The 20,049-nt window shown below is 39.9% G+C and overlaps 1 protein-coding gene and 1 pseudogene across 24 annotated transcripts in view; both read left to right on the top strand.

Annotated features, from left to right (window-relative positions):
• Positions 1-228: 228 nt before the first annotated feature.
• LOC100610330 (transcription factor BTF3-like) lies at positions 229-991 on the top strand (annotated as a pseudogene).
• A 14,767-nt stretch (positions 992-15,758) lies between these two features.
• Positions 15,759-20,049, top strand: part of CCDC88A (coiled-coil domain containing 88A) — a 131,058-nt gene continuing 126,767 nt past the window's right edge. For 23 of the 24 annotated variants that reach the window (XR_010149137.1, XM_009442476.5, XM_009442477.4 and 20 more), the window contains exons 1-2: positions 15,759-16,892; positions 16,989-17,089. Coding sequence is in view for 23 of the 24 variants with exons in the window: in XM_009442476.5 (XP_009440751.1) it covers positions 16,830-16,892; positions 16,989-17,089 (164 nt within the window). In the remaining variant the exon portion in view is untranslated. The remainder of the gene's footprint in view (positions 16,893-16,988; positions 17,090-20,049) is intronic. The other variant, XM_016948552.4, reaches the window with a different exon arrangement.

Here is a 20,049-nt window from a genome sequence, read left to right on the forward strand (position 1 = left end):
CAGATTTTTAATGTATACAAAATAGCCTTCTATCAGAGGAAGATGCCATCTAGGACTTTCAAAGCTAGAGAGAAGTCAATGCCTAGCTTCAAAGAACAGACTGACTTTCTTGGTGGGGGCTAATGCAGATGGTGACTTTAACTTGAAGCCGATGCTCATTTAGCATTCCAAAAATTCTAAGGCCCTTAAGAATTACGCTAAATTGGTGTGTACACCTAATCTCAGCTGGTCCACCCAAGACCCCCTGAGCACCAACCCTAGTCCCCCGGGTGGCCCCTTATCCACTCCGACAAGATGAAAGAAGCAATCATGAACCAGGAAAAACTCGCAAACTGCAGGCACAAGTGCGCATTGGTGGGAAAGAACTGCTTGCAGAAAGAAAGTGGTTCATAGAGCAGCCGCAGCAGATGATAAAAAACTTCAATTCTCCTTAAAGAAGTTAGGGGTAAACAATATCTCTGGTATTGAAGAGGTGAATATGTTTACAAACCAAGGAACAGTAACCACTTTAACAACCCTAAAGTTCAGGCATCTCTGGCAGCGAACACTTTCACCATTACAGGCCATGCTCAGATAAAGCAGCTGGCAGAAATGCTACCCAGCATCTTAAACCAGCTTGGTACAGGCAGTCCGACTAGTTTAAGGAGACTGGATGAAGCTCTGCCCAACGATCTGTGGATGGAAAAGCACCACTTGCTACTGGCGAGGATGATGATGATGAAGTTCCAGATCTTGTGGAGAAATTTGAAGAGGCTTCCAAGAATGGGGCAAACTGAATTGAGTCAACTTCTGAAGATAAAACTTAAAGTTACTGGGAGCTGCTATTTTATATTATGACTGCTTTTTAAGAAATTTTTGTTTATGGATCTGATAAAATCTAGATCTCTAATATTTTTAAGCCCAAGCCCCTTGGACACTGCAGCTCTTTTCAGTTTTTGCTTATACACAGTTCATTCTTTGCAGCTAATTAAACCAAAGAAACTTGGGAATCAAGTTTGAAACAAAGGTTAATAAAGTTCTTTGCCTAGTTAAAAAAAAGAAAGAATTATACTAAATCCACTCTGCCTGTGCTCTATTAAAGGAGCACCAAAGTCCACCTGACAGCACATCTGTTTACAGCATGGTTTACCGAATATTATAAGCCCACTGTTGAGACCTGCTGCTCAGGAAAAAAAAGATTCCTTTCAAAATAACATTGCTAGGGCCCAGTGCAGTGGCTTACGCCTGTAATCCCAGCACTTTGGGAGGCCGAGGCGGGTGGATCATGAGGTCAGGAGTTCGAGACCAACCTGACCAACACGGTGAAACCCCATCTCTACTAAAAATACAAAAATTAGCATGGCGTAGTGGCGTGTGCCTGTAATCCCAGCTACTCGAGAGGCTGAGGCAGGAGAATCGCTTGAACCAGGGAGGCAGCGGTTGCAGTGAGCTGAGATTGCACCATTGCACTCCAGCTTGGGCAACAGAGCAAGATTCCATCTAAAATAAATAAATAAATAAAAATAACATTGCTCACTGACAATGTACCTGGTCATCTAAGAGCCCTGCTGGAGGTATACAAGGAGATTAATGTTTTCATGCCTGCTAACACAACATCCATTCTGCGGCCCACAGATCAAGGAATAATTCAACTTTCATCTTGTTATTTGTTTGGAGAAAAAGTCTCAAAGTGTTGTTTCCCTCTGCTCTCGCACCACAACAATCAACACAGAAGGCTTCTGTGGCTAAATGTGTGGGGATTTTTGCCCACCAACAAGCAGTGAACACCAATCTGATACTACCTAGAGACAGATCAGATCCCACGGGTTGAGGGCTCAGTCCTCAAGGCTAATCCCCAAGCTTCAGACACAAGTCACAAGTCTGGGCCTGGTGAACTTCTGACTGTCTTCAAGTTGGAGTCCCCACAACCACTTCTTTGGGTTCAATTGATTTGCTGGAGTGGCTCACCGAACTCAGGGAAACATTTATTAATACATTTACTGGTTTATTATAAAGGACATTATAAAGGATACACATGAAGAGAAGTATACAGTGAGGTATAGGTGAAGGAGCATGGAGGTTCCATGTCTTCTCTGAGTGCACCATACTGTGGGAACCTCCACATATTCAGCTACCTGGAAGCACTCCAAATCCTGCTCTTTTGGGTTTCAGAGAGGTTTCGTTACATAGGCATGATTAATTAAACCATTGGCCATTGGTGTTCAATTAACCTTTGTCCCCTTATCCCCTCACCGGAGGTTGGGGGATGGGGTTGAAAGTCCCTATCCTCTAATCATGCTTTGGTCTTTCCAGTGACCACTCCCAGCCTGAAGCTATTACTCAATATTAGCCGTACAAAAAGACAGCACTTTGGAGATTCCAAGGATTTTAGGAGTTGTGTGCCAGGAAATGGGGAAAAAGCTCAAATATACATTTCATGATATGACATTAAGAAATACATTTTATAATGCTATAGCTGCCAACGATAGTAATTTCTGTGATGGTTCTGGAAAAAATACCTTGAATACCTTCTGGAAAGAGTTCACCATTCTAGATGTCTTTTCGAATATCCACGATTCATAGGAGGTCAAAATATTAATATTAACAGAAGTTTGGAGGAAGTTTATTCCAACCCTTATGGTTGACTTTGAGGGGTTCAAGACCTCAGGGGAGAAGGTAACTGTGGTGGAAATGGTAAGAGAACTAGAAGTGGAACCTGAAGAAGTAGTTGAACTGCTGCAATCTCATGATAAAACTTGAACGAATGAGTAGTTACTTCTTATAGATGAGCAAAGAAAGTGGTTTCTTGAGATGGAATATACTCTCAAGTGAAGATGCCATGAACATTGTTGAAATGACGACAAGAACTTAGGATATTCCATAAAATTAGTGAATAAAGCAATGGCAGGGTTTGAGAGGATCGACTTCAATTTTTAAAGAAGTTCTACTGTGGGTACAATGCTATCAAGCAGCAGCTCATGCTACAAAGAACTCTTTTGTGAAAGGAAGAGCCAATCAATGTAGCACACTTCATTACTGTCTTATTTGAAGAAATTGCCACAGCCACCCTAACCTTCAATAACTACCATTCTGATTGATTAGGAGCCAGCAACATTAAGATAAGACCCTCCACCAGCAAAATAATTTTGGGTCATTGAAGGCTCAGATGATCATTAGCATTTTTTAGCAGTAGAGTATTTTTTAATGCAGGTATATATAGTTTTTTATACCTAATGCTACTGCACACTTAATAGACTACAGTATAGTGTAAACATAATTTCTTATGCACTGGGAAACCAAAAAATTTGTATCTCCTGCTTTATTGCAATATTCGCTTTATTGCAGTGGTCTAGAACCAAACTACTCCAAGGTGTGGCTATACTTAAAATCATGATATCTTAATTTGTTTGCTTAAAATATATCTGCATGTGTATCCTAAGCAGATAAATCAAGACATGATTATTCATATTATTAGAGGTAAGTGAAGTTTAGAGAGAGGTCTCCAGGCTAGACCATATTCATTTCTCTCTTTGACCTCCTGTGGTTGTTGCTGTCTACACTATCCCCTTACTACTCGAAGTGTAATTTCAGAGGTATTCCTGTAATTGTAATATAATGCCAGCATATGTTTTTTATGTTACAAAACGTAACAAACGTTATTTCAGGAAAATCGAAATACCATCAACAAATGAAATGTGAAATAATGCCCTTGATAGTAATTTCTTTTCCTTTCTACCAATAGAGGGCAACATGAACGAGTTGCTGACTTGATGACAGTGTTCAAACCTCCTGTCTCAGCAAAGTTCAAAAAAGACAGTATTAAACTTGTGACAAACAAAAGCAGTAGAAGTTGAAACTATAAAACATTAGTAGGAGGAGCTCCTGTCTGGTTTCTCTGCCTACAGTCTCACCTCTTTCCAATCCCCCTACTGTAGTGCTGCTGGAAATTTCTTCTAAAGGAGAAATCTGATATCATTCCCTTGATTTTTTTTTTTAAAGCTCAGTTGTACTCTACGACCAATAGGATAAAAGGCCAAGTTCTTTAGTGTGATATTTGGGTTTCTTCTTAATATGACTTTAACTTTCATTTCTCACCATTGTCCACATTTGGAAACTTCTTTAGCCACGCCAAGCTACTCATGGCTCCTCAGACGCAATATACTCTTCTATACCTTGATGATGCTTTGCTTTGGTGGTTCTTCCACCTGAAATTCCCTGTACTTCCACTCCCCATTAAACACTTACTTATCATTCAAGGCCTGGCTCAAAAGTCATCTTTCTGTGGAGACTTTCTTGACTTTCCATTATTGAACCTTGTTTCTCCCACAAATAGCATATACTACAGATTGAATTGTTTTAGAATAATTAGTTTGTATTCCTTAGCAGACTACAAGGTCTCTGAGGGTTCATGTGTCAAAAGGAAATGTCTTATTCATCTTCATGTCTCCAATGCCTAGTATGCAGTAAATACTCATAATGTGTGTTTGTTGAATGAACAAAGAAAAGGAACTAAATAGAGAGTTCTCATATTGGACAAAACACCTTGTGTAAAATTTTAGACAGACATTCCAGCTAAGGCTTGTAGATGGTGCTTCTCACAAGTTCAGGAAGCATCAGATGTTACTAAAAGATTATTTTTTGAAATATATAGATGTTTTTGGAGAATTTTAATTTCCCTATTGCCTCTTAGCAGCCAGATTTTTTTTGTAGTATAGTTAAGATGGAGGTTCTTTGGTGCAGAAGTACAGGGATATTATGTTACTTACAATTTAGAGAAATCCTGGTTGCACGAGGTCACCTATTTCTAAGCCAGGTGGAATTCTACTTTCCTGCTTCTCTGGAGACAAGGGATGATCTACAGTCTGTGTGTACTTGGCATACTCAATAACCAATTCCAGTCTCATTTATGTCTGTTTGCTGAGATTAGCATTCAGACAGTGACGGAAGAAGAAGGTATTCCTTTCATGATTCTACCTCAGACTTGTACACTGCAATACATTTAAAAACACATGATGTATATACCAGTAAGTAGACACAGCTGATGTTTTGCAGAGGTGATCATTGCTATACCATCTGCCAGGTTTTGCAGTTGGTTTAAAAAAAAAAAAAGAAATTAGTTCAGCAGGATTTGCTCTTCACAAAATCATGTTGAGTTTTGCCAATTCTATGTAATTTGATATGCTCTTGCTAACTGAGTAAGAGAAAAATGCTTTCACATTGCACTGCAGGAAAAATATGGCCATTGTCCTTATGACCCTTGTTAAAAAAAATATTCAGTCATGAGTTAGATAGGGTTATAGTAAATAAAGGTGAAAATAAAAAAGACTGAGACAGCTGAGTAATTCAAAATTGTAACTAAATCAAAACTGTTTGTAGCTACCATAATAAAATTGATATACTACTGCCATGTCTTAAACTAAACAGAAGGAGGAGGTTAAGATCTAAAACTAAGAGTAGGCTGCCTTTTGGGATCGAAATAAATCCAGTCCAGAGCTTGGAGGTCTGTCTACTAGTAAATTTCCATAAAAAGTGTGTAGGAGTTTGTGATACATGACACAGATAGTTTCTTCCTAATTCAGAGTCGAAATCCTCACATGATGAATGTATTGCAAAAGATAAGCAATCTAGCTGATGATTAGAAAAAAGGATTTGTTAGGAGACTTTTTGGCCCTTTGTTTTTTTTTGTTTTGTTTTGTTTTGTTTTGTTTTGTTGTTGTTGTTGTTTTGAGACAGGGTCTCACTCTGTGGCTCAGGCTGGAGTGCAGTGGTGTGATCACGGCTCACTGCAGCCTCGACCTCCTGGACTCAGGTGATCATCCCACCCCAGTGTCCCCAGTTGCTGGGACTACAGGTGCATGCCATCATGCCTGGCTAATTTTTGTACTTTTTGTAGAGAAGGGGTTTCACCAAGTTGCCCAAGCTGGTCTCAAGTTCTTGGGCTCAAGCGATCCTCCCGCCTTCACCTCCCAACGTGCTAGGATTATAGGTGTGAGTCACTCTGCCCGGCCTACTATGTTAATTTCATAATGATTGAAAATTAATTAATTCAACAAATTTATATATTCCACTAATACAGAGCACATACTATATGCAAGACACTGCAGGACACTGATACTATATATTTGTCAGTTAAAATAAAATTGTTGGCCAGGCACAGTTGCTCACACCTGTAATCCCAGCACTTTGGGAGGCAAGGGCAGGAGGATCACTTGACCCTAGACCCTATGTGTTGAAGACCAGCCTGAGCAACGTAGTGAAACCCCATCTCTTAAAAAAAAAAAAAAATTAGCCAGAAATGGTGACACACACCTATAGTACCAGCTACTCAGGAGGCTGAGGTAGGAGGGTTGCTTAAGCCTGGGAGATCAAGGCTGCAGTGAGCTGTGATCATGCCACTACACTCCAACCTGGGTGACAGAGCAAGACACTGTCAAAAAAAAAAATTAATACCTTGCAGCAATAGATCATAGATGTTGACCTATAAGCCATAAATTTTATGGCAGTTTAACATTCTTATCAGCTGCCTCTGTCTCTTCATGACATTTTACCAAAAGCTTAAGCTTCTGTTAAATTGAAAATAATTGCCTTCTTACATGACTTTCAGAAAATCTACAGAAATGGTTCTAGGTGTTCTCCACACCTTTCACATGCAGCTCTGTGCTACATAGTCTTCTACTGGGGCTTCTGGTCCCACTCTGTCTTCTGTGCCCTGAAGGTTGACCTCTATGGACACCATCATATGGGGCTTCTTATTCTTTGCTTCCAGGGGATTCAGCCAGAAGGGAAGCACTGGCCTAAAATATAAGTGAGGAGGATGGAGAGATTGGAATATTTATTTGCCTTTCTTCTGCATCATGATTATGGCAGTGGCTCCACACTGTATGGACACAGTTCCTATTTAAAGACTCCTCTTCCAAGACTCCAGGTCTTTCAGGGTTCTGGCAGCACAGTTTCCTCCTCTTGCCCCTTCAGGCCTAGGGGTGAGAAGTGCTCCTTGCTATCGTTCATCCTTGGGTGGTTCCCTGCCCCCATGTTCATTCACTTACCTTCTCATGCCTCTCTAAATCATCCCTTCATTACTTTCTTTTCACTTAAACGCTTTTTCCTTTGTCTGAACCAGCCTAAAGTTAAACACTTTAAGTGTGCCCTCTGCTTCCTGCTAGAACTCAAGAAGACTAGAAACAAACAAACAAAAATTTTATATACAGAAGAAAAGTTATCAATGGTAACATGCTGAAAGAATGAAAGCAATTGGAACTATATCTGAATCAACAGAGTAATGAAATTCAGCTTCCAAGGAGCTTGTAGACCATTTCTGCAATTCCAGAAGGTAACTATATACAATATAGTTGGATAGTTTATTTAATTATTTGTAGTCAGTTAATTCACAGGGAAGAAAGTCATTCCTGTTTTTTGTTTTGTTTTATTTGCATCCTATGCATTCAACAAGGATAGAGCCGCGCCTATTTCTTTGCCTATAGTGTATGGCTGCTTCTTGCTACAATGGCAGAGTTGAGTCATTGTGACAGAGACCTTATGGCTCACAGAGCCTAAAATATTTACTATCTGGCCTTTTACAGAAAAAGTTTGCCGACCTCTGAACTAATTGATTGAATGATATATAGTTTGTAGTTTTATTTCTTTTGGCCTCATTTAGACACAGTCTTTTGTGCTCAGTATGCTTATCTTATACATACGGTGGTTCAATAAATATTGATTAGTGAAGAAATTGGGAATGCACTGACAAACTTAGAACTCATGACCCTCAGTTTTGTGATAAACATGGAGAACATATTTTAATTTTTTGTAAGATTTATTAGCCAGATTGTATACATGATTATAGGAATTTGGACTCTGATTTTGTAAAAATTGTTAACCTGGGTTGGGTGTGGTGGCTCACACCTGTAATCCCAGCACTTTGGGAGGTGGAGGCAGGCAGATCACTTGAGGCCAGGAATTTGAGACCAGCCTGGCCAACATGGCAAAACCCATCTCCTACTAAAAATACAAAAATTAGCCAGGCACAGTGGTCCATGCCTGTAATCCCAGCTACTCGGGAGGCTGAGGCATGAGAATCACTTGAGCCTGGGAGGCGGAGGATGCAGTGAGCCAAGATCGTGCTACTGCACTGCAGCCTGGGCGACAGAGCGAGAATCTGTCTTAAAAAAAAAAAAAATTGTTGACCTGGCAGTACTACGCATTTAGTATATGATAAATATCATTACTAAAAATGCATTTGAATTCTATTTATTGATTAATTCAAACTGAGAGACATGTTCAGCCTTGTTTCTGTTTTTGTTTAGAGACAGGGTCTCATTGGGTCACTCAGGCTGGAGTGCAGTGGCACCATCATGGCTCACTGCAGCCTTGACCTTCCGTCTCAAGCTATCCTTCCACCTCAGCCCCCTGAGTAGCTGGCATTATAGACATGTGCCACCACATCTGGCTAATTTTAAAATTGTTTTATAGAGATAGGCACTCTGTCGCCCAGGCTGGAGTGCAGTGGCGTGATCTCAGCTGACTGCAACCTCCATCTCCTGGGTTCAAGCAATTCTCCTGCCTCAGCCTCCCAAGTAGCTGGGATTACAGGGACCCGCCACCACAACCGGCTAATTTTTTGTATTTTTAGTGGAGAAGGAGTTTCACCACTTTGGCCAGGCTGGTCTTGAACTCCTGACCTCAGGTGATCCACCTGCTTCAGCCTCCCAAAGTGCTGGGATTACAGGTGTGAGCCACCACACCTGGTCTATTCTTTTTTATGTTTTTTCTTTATGTGTTATGATTTTTTTTCCAAATATGATGATGAAATGTATCATTTTTATGAGAAAATAAAAGTTTACAAAATATGCAAAATAGTAAACCTAATGTAACTGAATATTTTATATTGCTATTTTAGTTGAAGAAACCAAAGACAGATCTTTAGTTTAAAAAAGTATTGCAATAAAATTGAGTCTAAGAACTCTTCTCAAACTGATATTTTAAGAAAATAATCAATTAGCATGTACTGATTGAAAATTAGGAAAAAACATTTAAATTGTAAATTTTTAAAACGTTTCATGTGAATTTTAACTTGTCAACAGCAGAATATCATTTACATAGTCGCTTAAGAATGTATGCATTTCTAAATATCTTCCTACTACCATTCACCAGAAGGAAATAAAATATCTTCAGATATCCTCACTTGTAATGTTTATTATAATCTGTAATTTGTATTTTTTAATATGGAAGCAGATCTTTGCTTTTCCTATGGTTCAAAGTATTTAATTGTTTTAACTCAGGCTTATTTTCAGTACCCTTAAAACTACCAATGGTTCTTTATGTGGAAATCTTTTTGCTCATGTATCTTAAAGGGAATGCTGTGTGAAAAATTTAAGTCATGTTCTAAAGATGGTATTATTATACCCAAGAATGCCCAGTTTGTGTTTCTTTTATTAGAAGGTCTTAAGCTTTTGTGTTATGCTATTCATCAGTTATAATTGTGATCTTCACCATGAGGAAAGTGCCCATTACATGGAATGTTTATGTATTTTATTAATGATCCATCAGGTGTTCTGCCTAGGTTCTCTTTCAACTAGGTATTGCTAATGTCTGTCTCTAAGATGTAAATAGTTGAATAGTAGAGGTTGGGAATAGGCTTATGATTAGAATAGGTGAGTTAATTTTTTTTCAACTTCTAGAAGTTTGTTTTACAGTATTTGTCCTTTTCTGTGCATTTTTATTTTCTCCTCTATAACAGAGGTCCCCAATCCCTGGGCTGTGGACCAGCACTGGTCCATGGCCTGTTAGGAACTGTGTCGCATAGCAGGAGTTGGGTGGCGAGCCAGCATTACTGCCTGAGCTCTGCCTCCTGTCAGAGCAGTGGTGGCATTAGATTCTCATAGGAGCGGGAACCCTATTGTGATGAACTGTGTATGCAAGGGATCTAAGTTGCGTGCTCCTTATGAGAATATGATACCTCGATCTGAGATGGAACAGTTTCATCCTGAAACCATGCCCCCTCCCTGCCCAGGGAAAAACTGTCTTCCACAAAACCCGTTGCTGATGCTAAAAAGGTTGAGGACCACTGCTCTATAAGGTTTTCATTTTCTTAGTATCTTTCCAGTAGCAGCATATTGTTTTGTTTTGTTAGAGACACTGTGTCGCCCAGGCTGGAGTGCAGTGGTGCATCACAGGCTCACTGCAGTCTCCACCTCCTGGGCTCAAGCAATCCTCTCATGTTGCTAGCTGGGACTACAACTGTGCTCCAACGCGCTCTGCTAATTTTTAATTTTTTTGTAGAGATAAGGTCTCACTATATATATTGCCCAAGCAGCATCTTAAGAGGAAATGAGTCACTGCCTATTGCTTAGATTTGAAGAATTAAAGAAGGAACAATGTCAACACAATGACTGACTATGTGATAGGCCAGTCACTCCCTGGAAATACTTTGTAAGTGACCATTAACATTCAGAACTTTTGCATCACACCATAGCAAACTAGTTAAATAAACTGAGTAGCACCACACTTACCTAAATAAAGACCAAGAAACTGAACGTAAGCAAAAACATTATACCAAGAGACACTTCAGGCCTATCACAAATCCATCAATTCTACTCACTGAAGAGCCTATCAGGACTTCACTCGAAGACTATTAATTCTTTCAGAGTGTCTTAACAGTCGGTGTATTCCTAGCATCCAGAAAATCAGAAGCAGCATATTTGGCTGGGGACTATAGGTAGGTGGAGATACTGACAGCCACAATAGAAGATAGGAAAACTATTCAAAGTGAAATAAAACTCAAAACTTAGTTATCTGGAGACTGTGAATGCACCCTTGCACTTTTTTTTTTCTTTTTTTTTGAGACAGAGTCTCACTCTGTCACCCAGGCTAGAGTGCAGTGGCACGATCTCGGCTCACTGCAACCTCCACCTCCTGGGTTCAAGTGATTCTCCTGCCTCAGCCTCCAAAGTAGCTGGGACTACAGGCACCCACCAGCACGCCTGGCTAATATTTGTATTTTCAGTAGAGATGGGGTTTCGCCATATTGGCCAGGCTGGTCTCCAACTCCTGACCTCGTGATCCGCCCCCCTTAGCCTCCCAAAGCGCTGGGATTACAGGCATGAGCCACCACACCCGGCCACACCCTTGCACTTTTGAGAACCTCTGAATTTATCACAACGTTAAAAGCACCACACAATCAATTAGGTCAAATGTAGTGATACAATTAAAAGACCAATTTAAGTTCAGAATATACTGTTCAAAAAAGCTTAGATACATTTTTACAAAATTTCCATCAACATGATAAAAAATAAAAAATAGTTAGAGTGTTGAGAAGGATATATGTCATTACATGCTGACTGAGAAATAAAAGATTATATATGTTTATGTATTCCTCTAAGCTTTTCTCTGAAAAAAATTTACTTGGAAAAAAGCTCTCTTGAAAGCTATTTATTTTATGACCTCAATGTCCTGGGCAAGACCTTTGGTTCTTCAAATTCACTGGCAAGCAAGAATCTAGCTAATGCCTCCTCAAGGTCATTAGTTAGTGAAACCGTTTTCAGAAGTCACTCTGCTGTGAGCTCTTGCCTATTGTTAGGAATTTATACTAGTCATCGTGGTGTGAGGAAGACTCTGATCCACTGACTGAGGGTGCCCTCCATTGCACGGCACTGCCCTAGACCCAGGGACATAAAGATGAATCAAGGAGAAGTAATTGCAGGCAAATACATACCATTTAGAGCAAGTTGCAGAAATGAAGGGAAGATTTGATACTATGCAGGCACCAAAAGGAGTGGTCACCTGAGTCTGAAGTAGAGGAATGCTTCATAGAGAGGTAACACTTGAATCCTGAGCGATGAGTGGGAGTTGGCCTAGCTAGCAAGCAGAAAAGGGTATTCTGGACAGGGATGGTAGCATATGCAGAGGCACAGGCATATGGGATATTACTGTGAATTTGAGAAGGTTCACTTTGGAACACAGAAGTAGGATGTTTGAGAAGAGCAATTGATACTGGCCTGAAAGGAGGACCCCTTCTCTCTTCCCTGTCTTATCTTTCCAACTTTCCTCTCCTCTTCTCAGTTGAGGTACAGGACAGAGCAACGAGTCCACTGGTCTCAGCAGAAGTCCAGTAGAGAATGAAATCAGTGTGCTCATTCCCTACTGGGGAAACTGATGCTCAAAAAAGTTAAGCAACCTGCCTAATTTCTCTTTCTCTCTCTGTATTATATTTCCTCTTAAAACTATCTTGGGTAATTAAAATATAAGCCTTCTGTGTTCCTAGGTGATTTAAAAATCTTATTTATTAGATCAAGGCACCCTTTTAAAAAGTCTATTAGAGACTAGATTTCTTGATGACATAAAAAAAATCTTCATGAGGCAATGGTGCCATTCTTTTTTACAAAGGTTTATTGAGACATAATTCACATTCCATACAATTCAGCCATTTAAGGTACACAACTCAATGGCTTTTAGTGTATTCACAGAGTTGTGCAACCATCACCATGATCATTTTAGAATATTTTCATTTTCTCAAAAAGAAACTTCACATCCCTAAATCATCACTCCTATTTTCCCCCAACTTTCCCCCAGCCCTAGGCTAATCTACTTTCTGTCTCTATAGATATGTCTTTTCTGGACATTTCACATAAATGGAATAATACAATATGTTGTTCTTTAGGACTTTCACTTAGCATAATGCTATCATCCATGTTGTAGCATGTATTAGTACTTCATTATTTTTTATTGCCAGATAGTATCCTATTATATGGATATACTGCATTTTATTTATTCATTCATCAGTCCATGGACATGTGGGTTGTTTCCACTTATTGTCTATTATAAACAATGGTGCCATTCTGCTGCTGCATTTGTGGTATTTTTCTTGTACTAGCTTACGAATGTGATTACCTTTGCAAATCCGTACTTAAAAATATTTGTCACCAAGGAAACTGGTTCTGGATGAGTCTATCACTTCCTATAGTGTAGATCAAGATAGACATGGGTAGAAGTTCATATGGGTGCTTTTGGTACATGGGTTGTGTTATTCATATGCAACCTGAAGGAGAAAGCCTCAATTATGATACATGGGAGAGAGTATTTCTCTAGAGATTTCTAAATGGGACCATGGTCCTTTCTAACCATTTAATTTCAGATTAGAAGACAGCTGAGCAAATAACTTACATCCTAACCAGGTGGGTATGATTTTTCCAAACTCCTTTCATGCTGGATTTAACCTTCCAAGAAAGGATGCATTCAGGACACATAAATGACTACAAAGTACAAAACAAAAGTATTTTGAAGAAATCTTAAGAAATTTCTTCCTAAGTGAAAGGTGGATAGGAAACTTTTGGATTTAATCTTACAGGATGTTGCAATTCAAAGACCATTAAACTGGGTATAATGTACAATCCCTCTTTAGCCAGACAGAGAAGATTACTGGTTGTACTCTTGAGATATTATAAAGCATTTTTAAGGCTGCTGTTAAACTAGGGAATGGTGAATTGGTAGGTTTTCAAATAAGTTCCTCCAGACCTCAGTCTGGTCTAAAGTTTCCTGTTTTTACAATTAACTCCTCACGTTTCTTTGTTGAGTGTGTGTGTGTGTGTGTGTGTGTGTGTGTGTGTGCAAAACCTAAAGATAGACCAGAAAGCATCTGGGGCCATCTGGCTCTAGAGAAGAATCCAGATTTCTGTGAGGGCGGTGTACTAAATTGCATAAACAATACTATCTTAATGTATGACTCCTGTGCTAACCCTTCAGTCACCACTTCAAAATGCCCCTAACCTGCTGTATTTGGTGTTAATACTTTTTGGTTTTTCGCCTATGAATGAAGCAGATTGATTTGTCCTAGGATAAACCCAGTATAGGCATAATTACTTCCATATTGTTTTGTCAAGCGTCTGGGGGATTACAAAGAAAAGTGGGTATGTCAAGCACTGGGCTGCTCCTGAAAGCAATGCTGTCTCCCTGGTGCCCACTCTCCTTCTGTCTGTATTTCATTTGCCAAATAAAGAACTACTATTAAGAAAGAGTTATCAGGCCAAGCGCGGTGGCTCTCACCTGTAATTCCAGCCCTTAGGGAGGCCGAGGCGGTGGATCACTTGAGGTCAGGAGTTCGAGACCAGCCTGGCCAACGTGGTGAAACCCCGTCCCTACTAAAAATACAAAAATTAGCCAGTGGGTGGTGGCGGATGCCTGTAATCCCAGTTACTTGGGAGGCTGAGGCAGGATAATCGCTTGGACCCTGGAGGCAGAGGTTGCAGTGAGCTGAGATCGTGCCACTGCACTCCAGCCTGGGTAATAGAGACTCTGTCTCAGAAAACAAAACAAACAAAAAAAGAAGGAGTCACCAAGCCAGGCGTGGTGGCTCACACGTCTCGTCTCAACTGCTAGGGAGGCTGAGGTGAGAGGGTCACTTGAGGCCAGGAGTTTGAGGCCAGGCTGGGCAACACAGTGAGACTCCCATCTCTAAAAGGCTTTTTAAAAAGTCATCAAGAGCAGATGGAAAAGATTGCTAGCAACAAGGATGTCTGAAGGCTTGTGTACTGGCTAGGGAAATGCAAGGTTCTACTTGTACATCACCTAGCAAAGTGCCACATTAATGCATCCTAATTTTAATTAAGATGATTTTCAAAGGGCATTTAGTTCCCTCCTCAAAGCAAGATCCTTTCTCCTGTAACTGAAGCGGAGAGGTTATATTTCAAGTTTTTCATAAAGGTTCTTTATTTTGAAGGAATAATGTTAAAAACAACATTAATGACATTTATAGAACACTTAACTATAAGCTGCCATTTCACTTAACCCTATTATTAGCCCTGCTTTACACGTGAAGGAATCGAAGCACAAAGAGACTCAATAACGTGCGTAGGCTCACACAGCTGGTGCATATTGGAACCAGGCAGGAAGACTTCAGAGTCCAGGTTCTCAACTACCCAATTAAGAAATTCTGCTCTTTCTTAATTGTGTTATGACAAAAACATTTTTACTGCTAATTTAAAATATATACTCCGTGTAAATATTTATGTAATGTAAACATAGCACACATTATAAAACTATAATATCTTTTATCAAAAAAAGATTGCGTTCTATATGCCCATTTTACCCCAGGAAAAAGGTCTTTATTTTCCTTTGAAATGAGGAGTAGCATTTGATTTTGCCAGGGAACTTAAAATTATTTCAAGGTCCCAGTCGTACGTGGCATAGAGATTTATGACAAATATGTAATCTGTTTATTTGTCACCCAACTTGGATGACTTCTAAATGTTTCTTCTTTGTAGCTCTTGATTTTGCTTGGGTTCCCCCCGACCCATGCCCAAATAGTAAAAAACGAAACAAAACCAAAAAACAATGTCTGAGTCACGTTTGCTCCAGTCAGGGAATACCAACGTGCTGACAGACAGCTCTGGTTTTTAAAAAATCTTACTGTATGTCACTTGTAACTCTGAAGAACATTCATGCGTTAGTGGACTGCATTTGGAAGGAAAAAAAAAGGAGAAAAAAAACCCCACCAAGTTGTGGCTCAAGTCCCTCTGCCATTTGCTGCAGTGAGTTTTCCTATTCCATTTTGCTGGGGAGAAGGCATGCTTTACAGAACACATCAAACTGTCCGAAAAAGGCTGTCTGTATCCCTCATGTTTATAAGAGAAGGATTTCTTTCCCTTTCCTTCACGTATCAAAGAAGGCACTCGGGGAGGAAATAAACCATAATTAGGCATGAGCGAGCGAGCAGACAGACCCCTTGCTCTGCCTTCCCTGTCCCCGCCCCCCAGGCAACCGTCCTGGGCGCAAGCGAGGAGCGGGTTGTCTCCGCAGCAGCTGCAGCGAGCGCGCGCCCACGCCCGAGCCCGCGCTCGCCGCCAGGATCTGGGCGGCGGCGAGGCTAGCCCGGGGGCGCGCTCGCTCGGGAGCGCGCTCATGCAGCGGTTTTCTTCTCCCACAATCCAGAGGCAGCTGCACGGGAGGGGCGGGGAGTCGGCGGAAGGATATCGGCGCGGAGGGAGCAGCGCGCTCCCTTTGACGGCGGCCCCCGGCATTGGCGGGCGGCGCTGGCGGGCGGCGAGGGGTGGGGTGTGATGCGGCACTGCGGTTCTGAGGCCGTTACTCCGGCTTCTCCATAGAGGGCTGAGAAGGCTGGAGCGCGGCGGTGATTTTGTGCCAGGGATTCCCAGAGACGCGCTGAAAGGCTGGCAGGGCTTAGGAAGCTGGGGGGCTAGGGACACACATTCAAGCCCCCACCCCCGGGAGGGGAAGGGGGCTGGAGGCGAGACTTGAGGGCGGCGGAGGAATGGTGTCTGCTCGAGGGGAAGGGGCGAGCCCTGCCTGTTGGTGCTGAGGGGCTGCGGGCAGTGGAGGCTCCGCGGGTCGAAAGCGGCTCCATGCCCATCGGTGGGTGGAACGTGTAGAGGTCGGAACGCCGAGGTCGAGTCTGGTGGCGCCTCGGAATCCTTAACGTGGTCTCTGTTTAACGTATTTCATTTAGCCCCCGTTGGGATTGATTCATTGGGAGCAGTTTCGCTGGTCTGGATCCTCCAGGAGCTGGACAACCTTGACGGGCTTTTTGTCTTGGGTTCCAGCCCCCTTTCCCTTCCTCCTCCTCCAGATGCCTTTTCTCTGCCCCTCCTCGCCCGGTACAGACATTTCCAGCGCAGGCTGCTGCTCGTGGTGTCCGTCGTCGAAGCCACTTCTTGGGATTTCGGCTCGTTTCACTCTGGGGTGTTTTTTGAGGAGGGAGAGTGCCCCCCTCCTCCACGATGGGATTTTTCTCCCTTGCCGAAATGGACTTTCATTGATTTCTACTTACTTCCACGTTTAGTGACCAATTCCCTAGGCGTATTTTTGTGGTAGTTCCTTTTTTCAAATACATACTCTGTAAAATGGAGAACGAAATTTTTACTCCCCTTCTGGAGCAGTTCATGACCAGCCCCTTGGTCACTTGGGTAAGTGGGGTGTCCTTTATTGTATATTTTGCTGAGTTATTTGTGGCTGCAGAGATGGAGGTGGGCGTTCATGTCGTGGTGATCCTTCTGTTCTAGGTTAAAACGTTTGGACCTCTGGCCGCAGGAAATGGGACCAACCTTGATGAATATGTGGCTTTGGTGGATGGGGTATTCTTGAACCAGGTCATGCTCCAAATGTAAGTTCTTCCTTCTTTCCTAGGTAACGTTTTCTTTGAGAAATAGCATATGGTGAACTTTGAGACACGATGTTTTAAGCCCCTAATTTGGTTCATTGGCCAGAAATATTCAGGTGGTTTAAGAATTGGATCTTGAAAGGAATGCTAATGTTATGGGCTCAGCCCATTATCACAACCTAGTTATTCTACCTGTTAAAATTGTGAAACTTTAGTTTTTCATTCTGTCAACCATGTATTGTCACTTGTCTTCAGTACTGAAATCCAAGCCACATTGTGTATTCTTTGATAATTTGGTAAAATAAGAGAGAAAATGAGAATCTGGTTTCCTAAGAGAGGAAAAAAGACTTTACTGTGAAGTTACGTGCATTTGATGCAGAAATGTTTCTTATTAACCTTTATATCTAGAAATAAATGGCTCAAAATTTGAAACTCGTTAAGTAATAGCAGATTTCAGAAGAGAAAATTTCAAACAGTTCTGATTGGTGAGGACTCTTGCTGTAGTAAATAATTTAAATGCCTGTAATAACTAAAGCCTGATGAGATGATTTATTGTGTGAATTATTAGGTTGCTTAATATTTTAGGGATCATTTTAAGGTATTCTTACAGGTTTTGAAATGCAAATAACAAGTCTTGATAACAATTAGATAACGACTTATTGGGCAAATCTTTGTCTTTTGTGTTTATAATATTGGGTTTGTACTAAGTAGGAAAGTATGCTTTTGAGATGGGAATTGAATAGTGAAAGTGTATTGGTAGCTGGATCAGTAAAATTAAAACTCAGCTTTTATCTAATTACAGCTATTGTAGCATACGTGTATTCTAAGTACGCTAATGTGGTTTATCAAACTGAATTTTTCAGTTGTGCTCAAAGTAATGTATACTTAGTCTTATTTCTCTTTAATAGAATCTGATGAGAAGAGGTAGTTTGGAACTTTTATATGTATGGGAAATTGGTGTGTTATCAATAAATAGTTACTAGAGAATAAGTCTACCATTCTGCTCTGATAACCTTATCAATTTTGTATTTTATTGGTTTAGATTTTTATGTTTAAGAGGGTAGAAGTCACATCTATAAAAAATTGCTCTCATGTTAACTTCTCTGTGTGCTCAAAGAGATTTGTGGGCTGTTTTTCATGTACATGTTGATCCTACAGGGAAGTATTATACTATTATACATTTTCAACCAGTGTTTTGTTTTCATAGGCACCCAAAGAAATATATATGTTATCTAAATATGTATATATTTATTTTTTTCCTTAAGAAAGGAAAAAAGAGCGTAGACATCAATTATTTCCAGGGTTAGTAAATGTATTTTTGACAGCTGTGTAATGGAATTATTTTTTATCCTCAAAATATCTGACTATTTCCTAAGCAAAATGGTAGGATAATAAACTGACTTCTCTTTTGGGGAACCTACATGACAGAAAGGGTAGCCATTACAGTAGATACTCAGAACTTGTTCCCCTGTGTCTCTTTATTGTGCTTATTTTTAGACAGAAAATTTTGAATTTGTGTGCTAAAAATGTGTGTTCACAAAAATAGGGAAATATATTACTTTAGTTTTCCACTTTAATGGTTTTTATTTGAATGATTCTTTTTCCAGAAAAATTTAGATTTTTTTTGCATCCTAAATACTTAGCTGAGGTGCTAAAAACAAATACGTTAGTTTCCACTTCAAATGCAGTTTTATGCTTAAAAAATATATGTATATTTTGAAAATGACGGTATTCCAAAATAGTGTTTGCCAGGTTGCTGTTTTTCATGAGGACTAGCTCCTTTCCAAACCACAAATCTGCTTCTGTATTTTCAGTTCCACCTCTCAGTTTCTTTAGATTTTTTTTCGGTGTCCTAATTCTGTTGTAAATGACCTATAAAATTAAAGGAAAAGAAAAGAAAAAAAAAGTATACTTTTGCTTTGTTTGAATAATTTGCTAAAATAAGATCAAATTTATCTTAATAAATTATTTAACTGATAGGGCAACAAAATATACATTGTTTTATAAGCTGTATTTTGCTAATTTTGAAGTCATTAGGATTTCTGTTAAGCATTTTACTTAGATTAATGTATGCTTTAATGTACTCTATTATAAAGTGTCAGTTGTAACTCTATACCTAGTAAATGTAAAAGTTAGGCCTAGTCTAATTTCTACAGTACATTTAGTTACAGAATTTGTGAGCAAGAACCCTTTGTAAATGAAACTATTTATATATTTTCCATGTTTCTTGTGCTTGGAATTCAATGAGTGTCTTGGATCTGTGGGTTTATAGTTTTTATCAAATTTAGAAAAGTTTCAGTCATTATTCCTAGAAGAATATATATATATATATATATATATATTTGACCTCTTCACCCTTTCGGAAGTCCAGTTACATATATATTAGTCGCTTTGATGTTGTCTTAAAACTTACTGATGTTTAATTCAATTTTCTTTCAGTCTTCTTTGTTTCATTTTGGATAGTCTGTTGTGATGTCTCCAAATTTATTAATTTTTTCTTCTATAATGTTTAGTCTGCTCTTAATCCCACCCACCGTATTTTTCATCCCAGATATTATAACTTCATCTTTAGAAATTGTCTTATATCTTCCATGTCTGTGTTTTTCATGCTCTGTCTTTTCTCTAGCTTCTTGAACATATGGAATACAGTTATAATTGGCTTAATGTCTATGTCTGCTAATTCTGTCTGTGTCATTTTGGGGTTGGTTTTGGTTGATTGATATTTCTTCCCATTATGGATTCTGTTTCTTGCTTTTGCATGCCTGGTGATTTTTTTTTTTATTTGATGCCAGTCATTTGAAATTTTAGCTTGTTTGGTGCTGGATATTTTTGTATTCCATTAAATACAAAAATCTTGAGCTTTGTTCTGGGATGCATTAAGTTACCTGAAAACAGTTTGATCTTTTGGGGACATGCTTTTAAGATTTGTTAGGCAGTACTACTTTGTCACACTGTTGAGGCAA

Source organism: Pan troglodytes, chromosome 12, assembly GCF_028858775.2.
Source record: "Pan troglodytes isolate AG18354 chromosome 12, NHGRI_mPanTro3-v2.0_pri, whole genome shotgun sequence".
NCBI lineage: Eukaryota > Metazoa > Chordata > Mammalia > Primates > Hominidae > Pan > Pan troglodytes.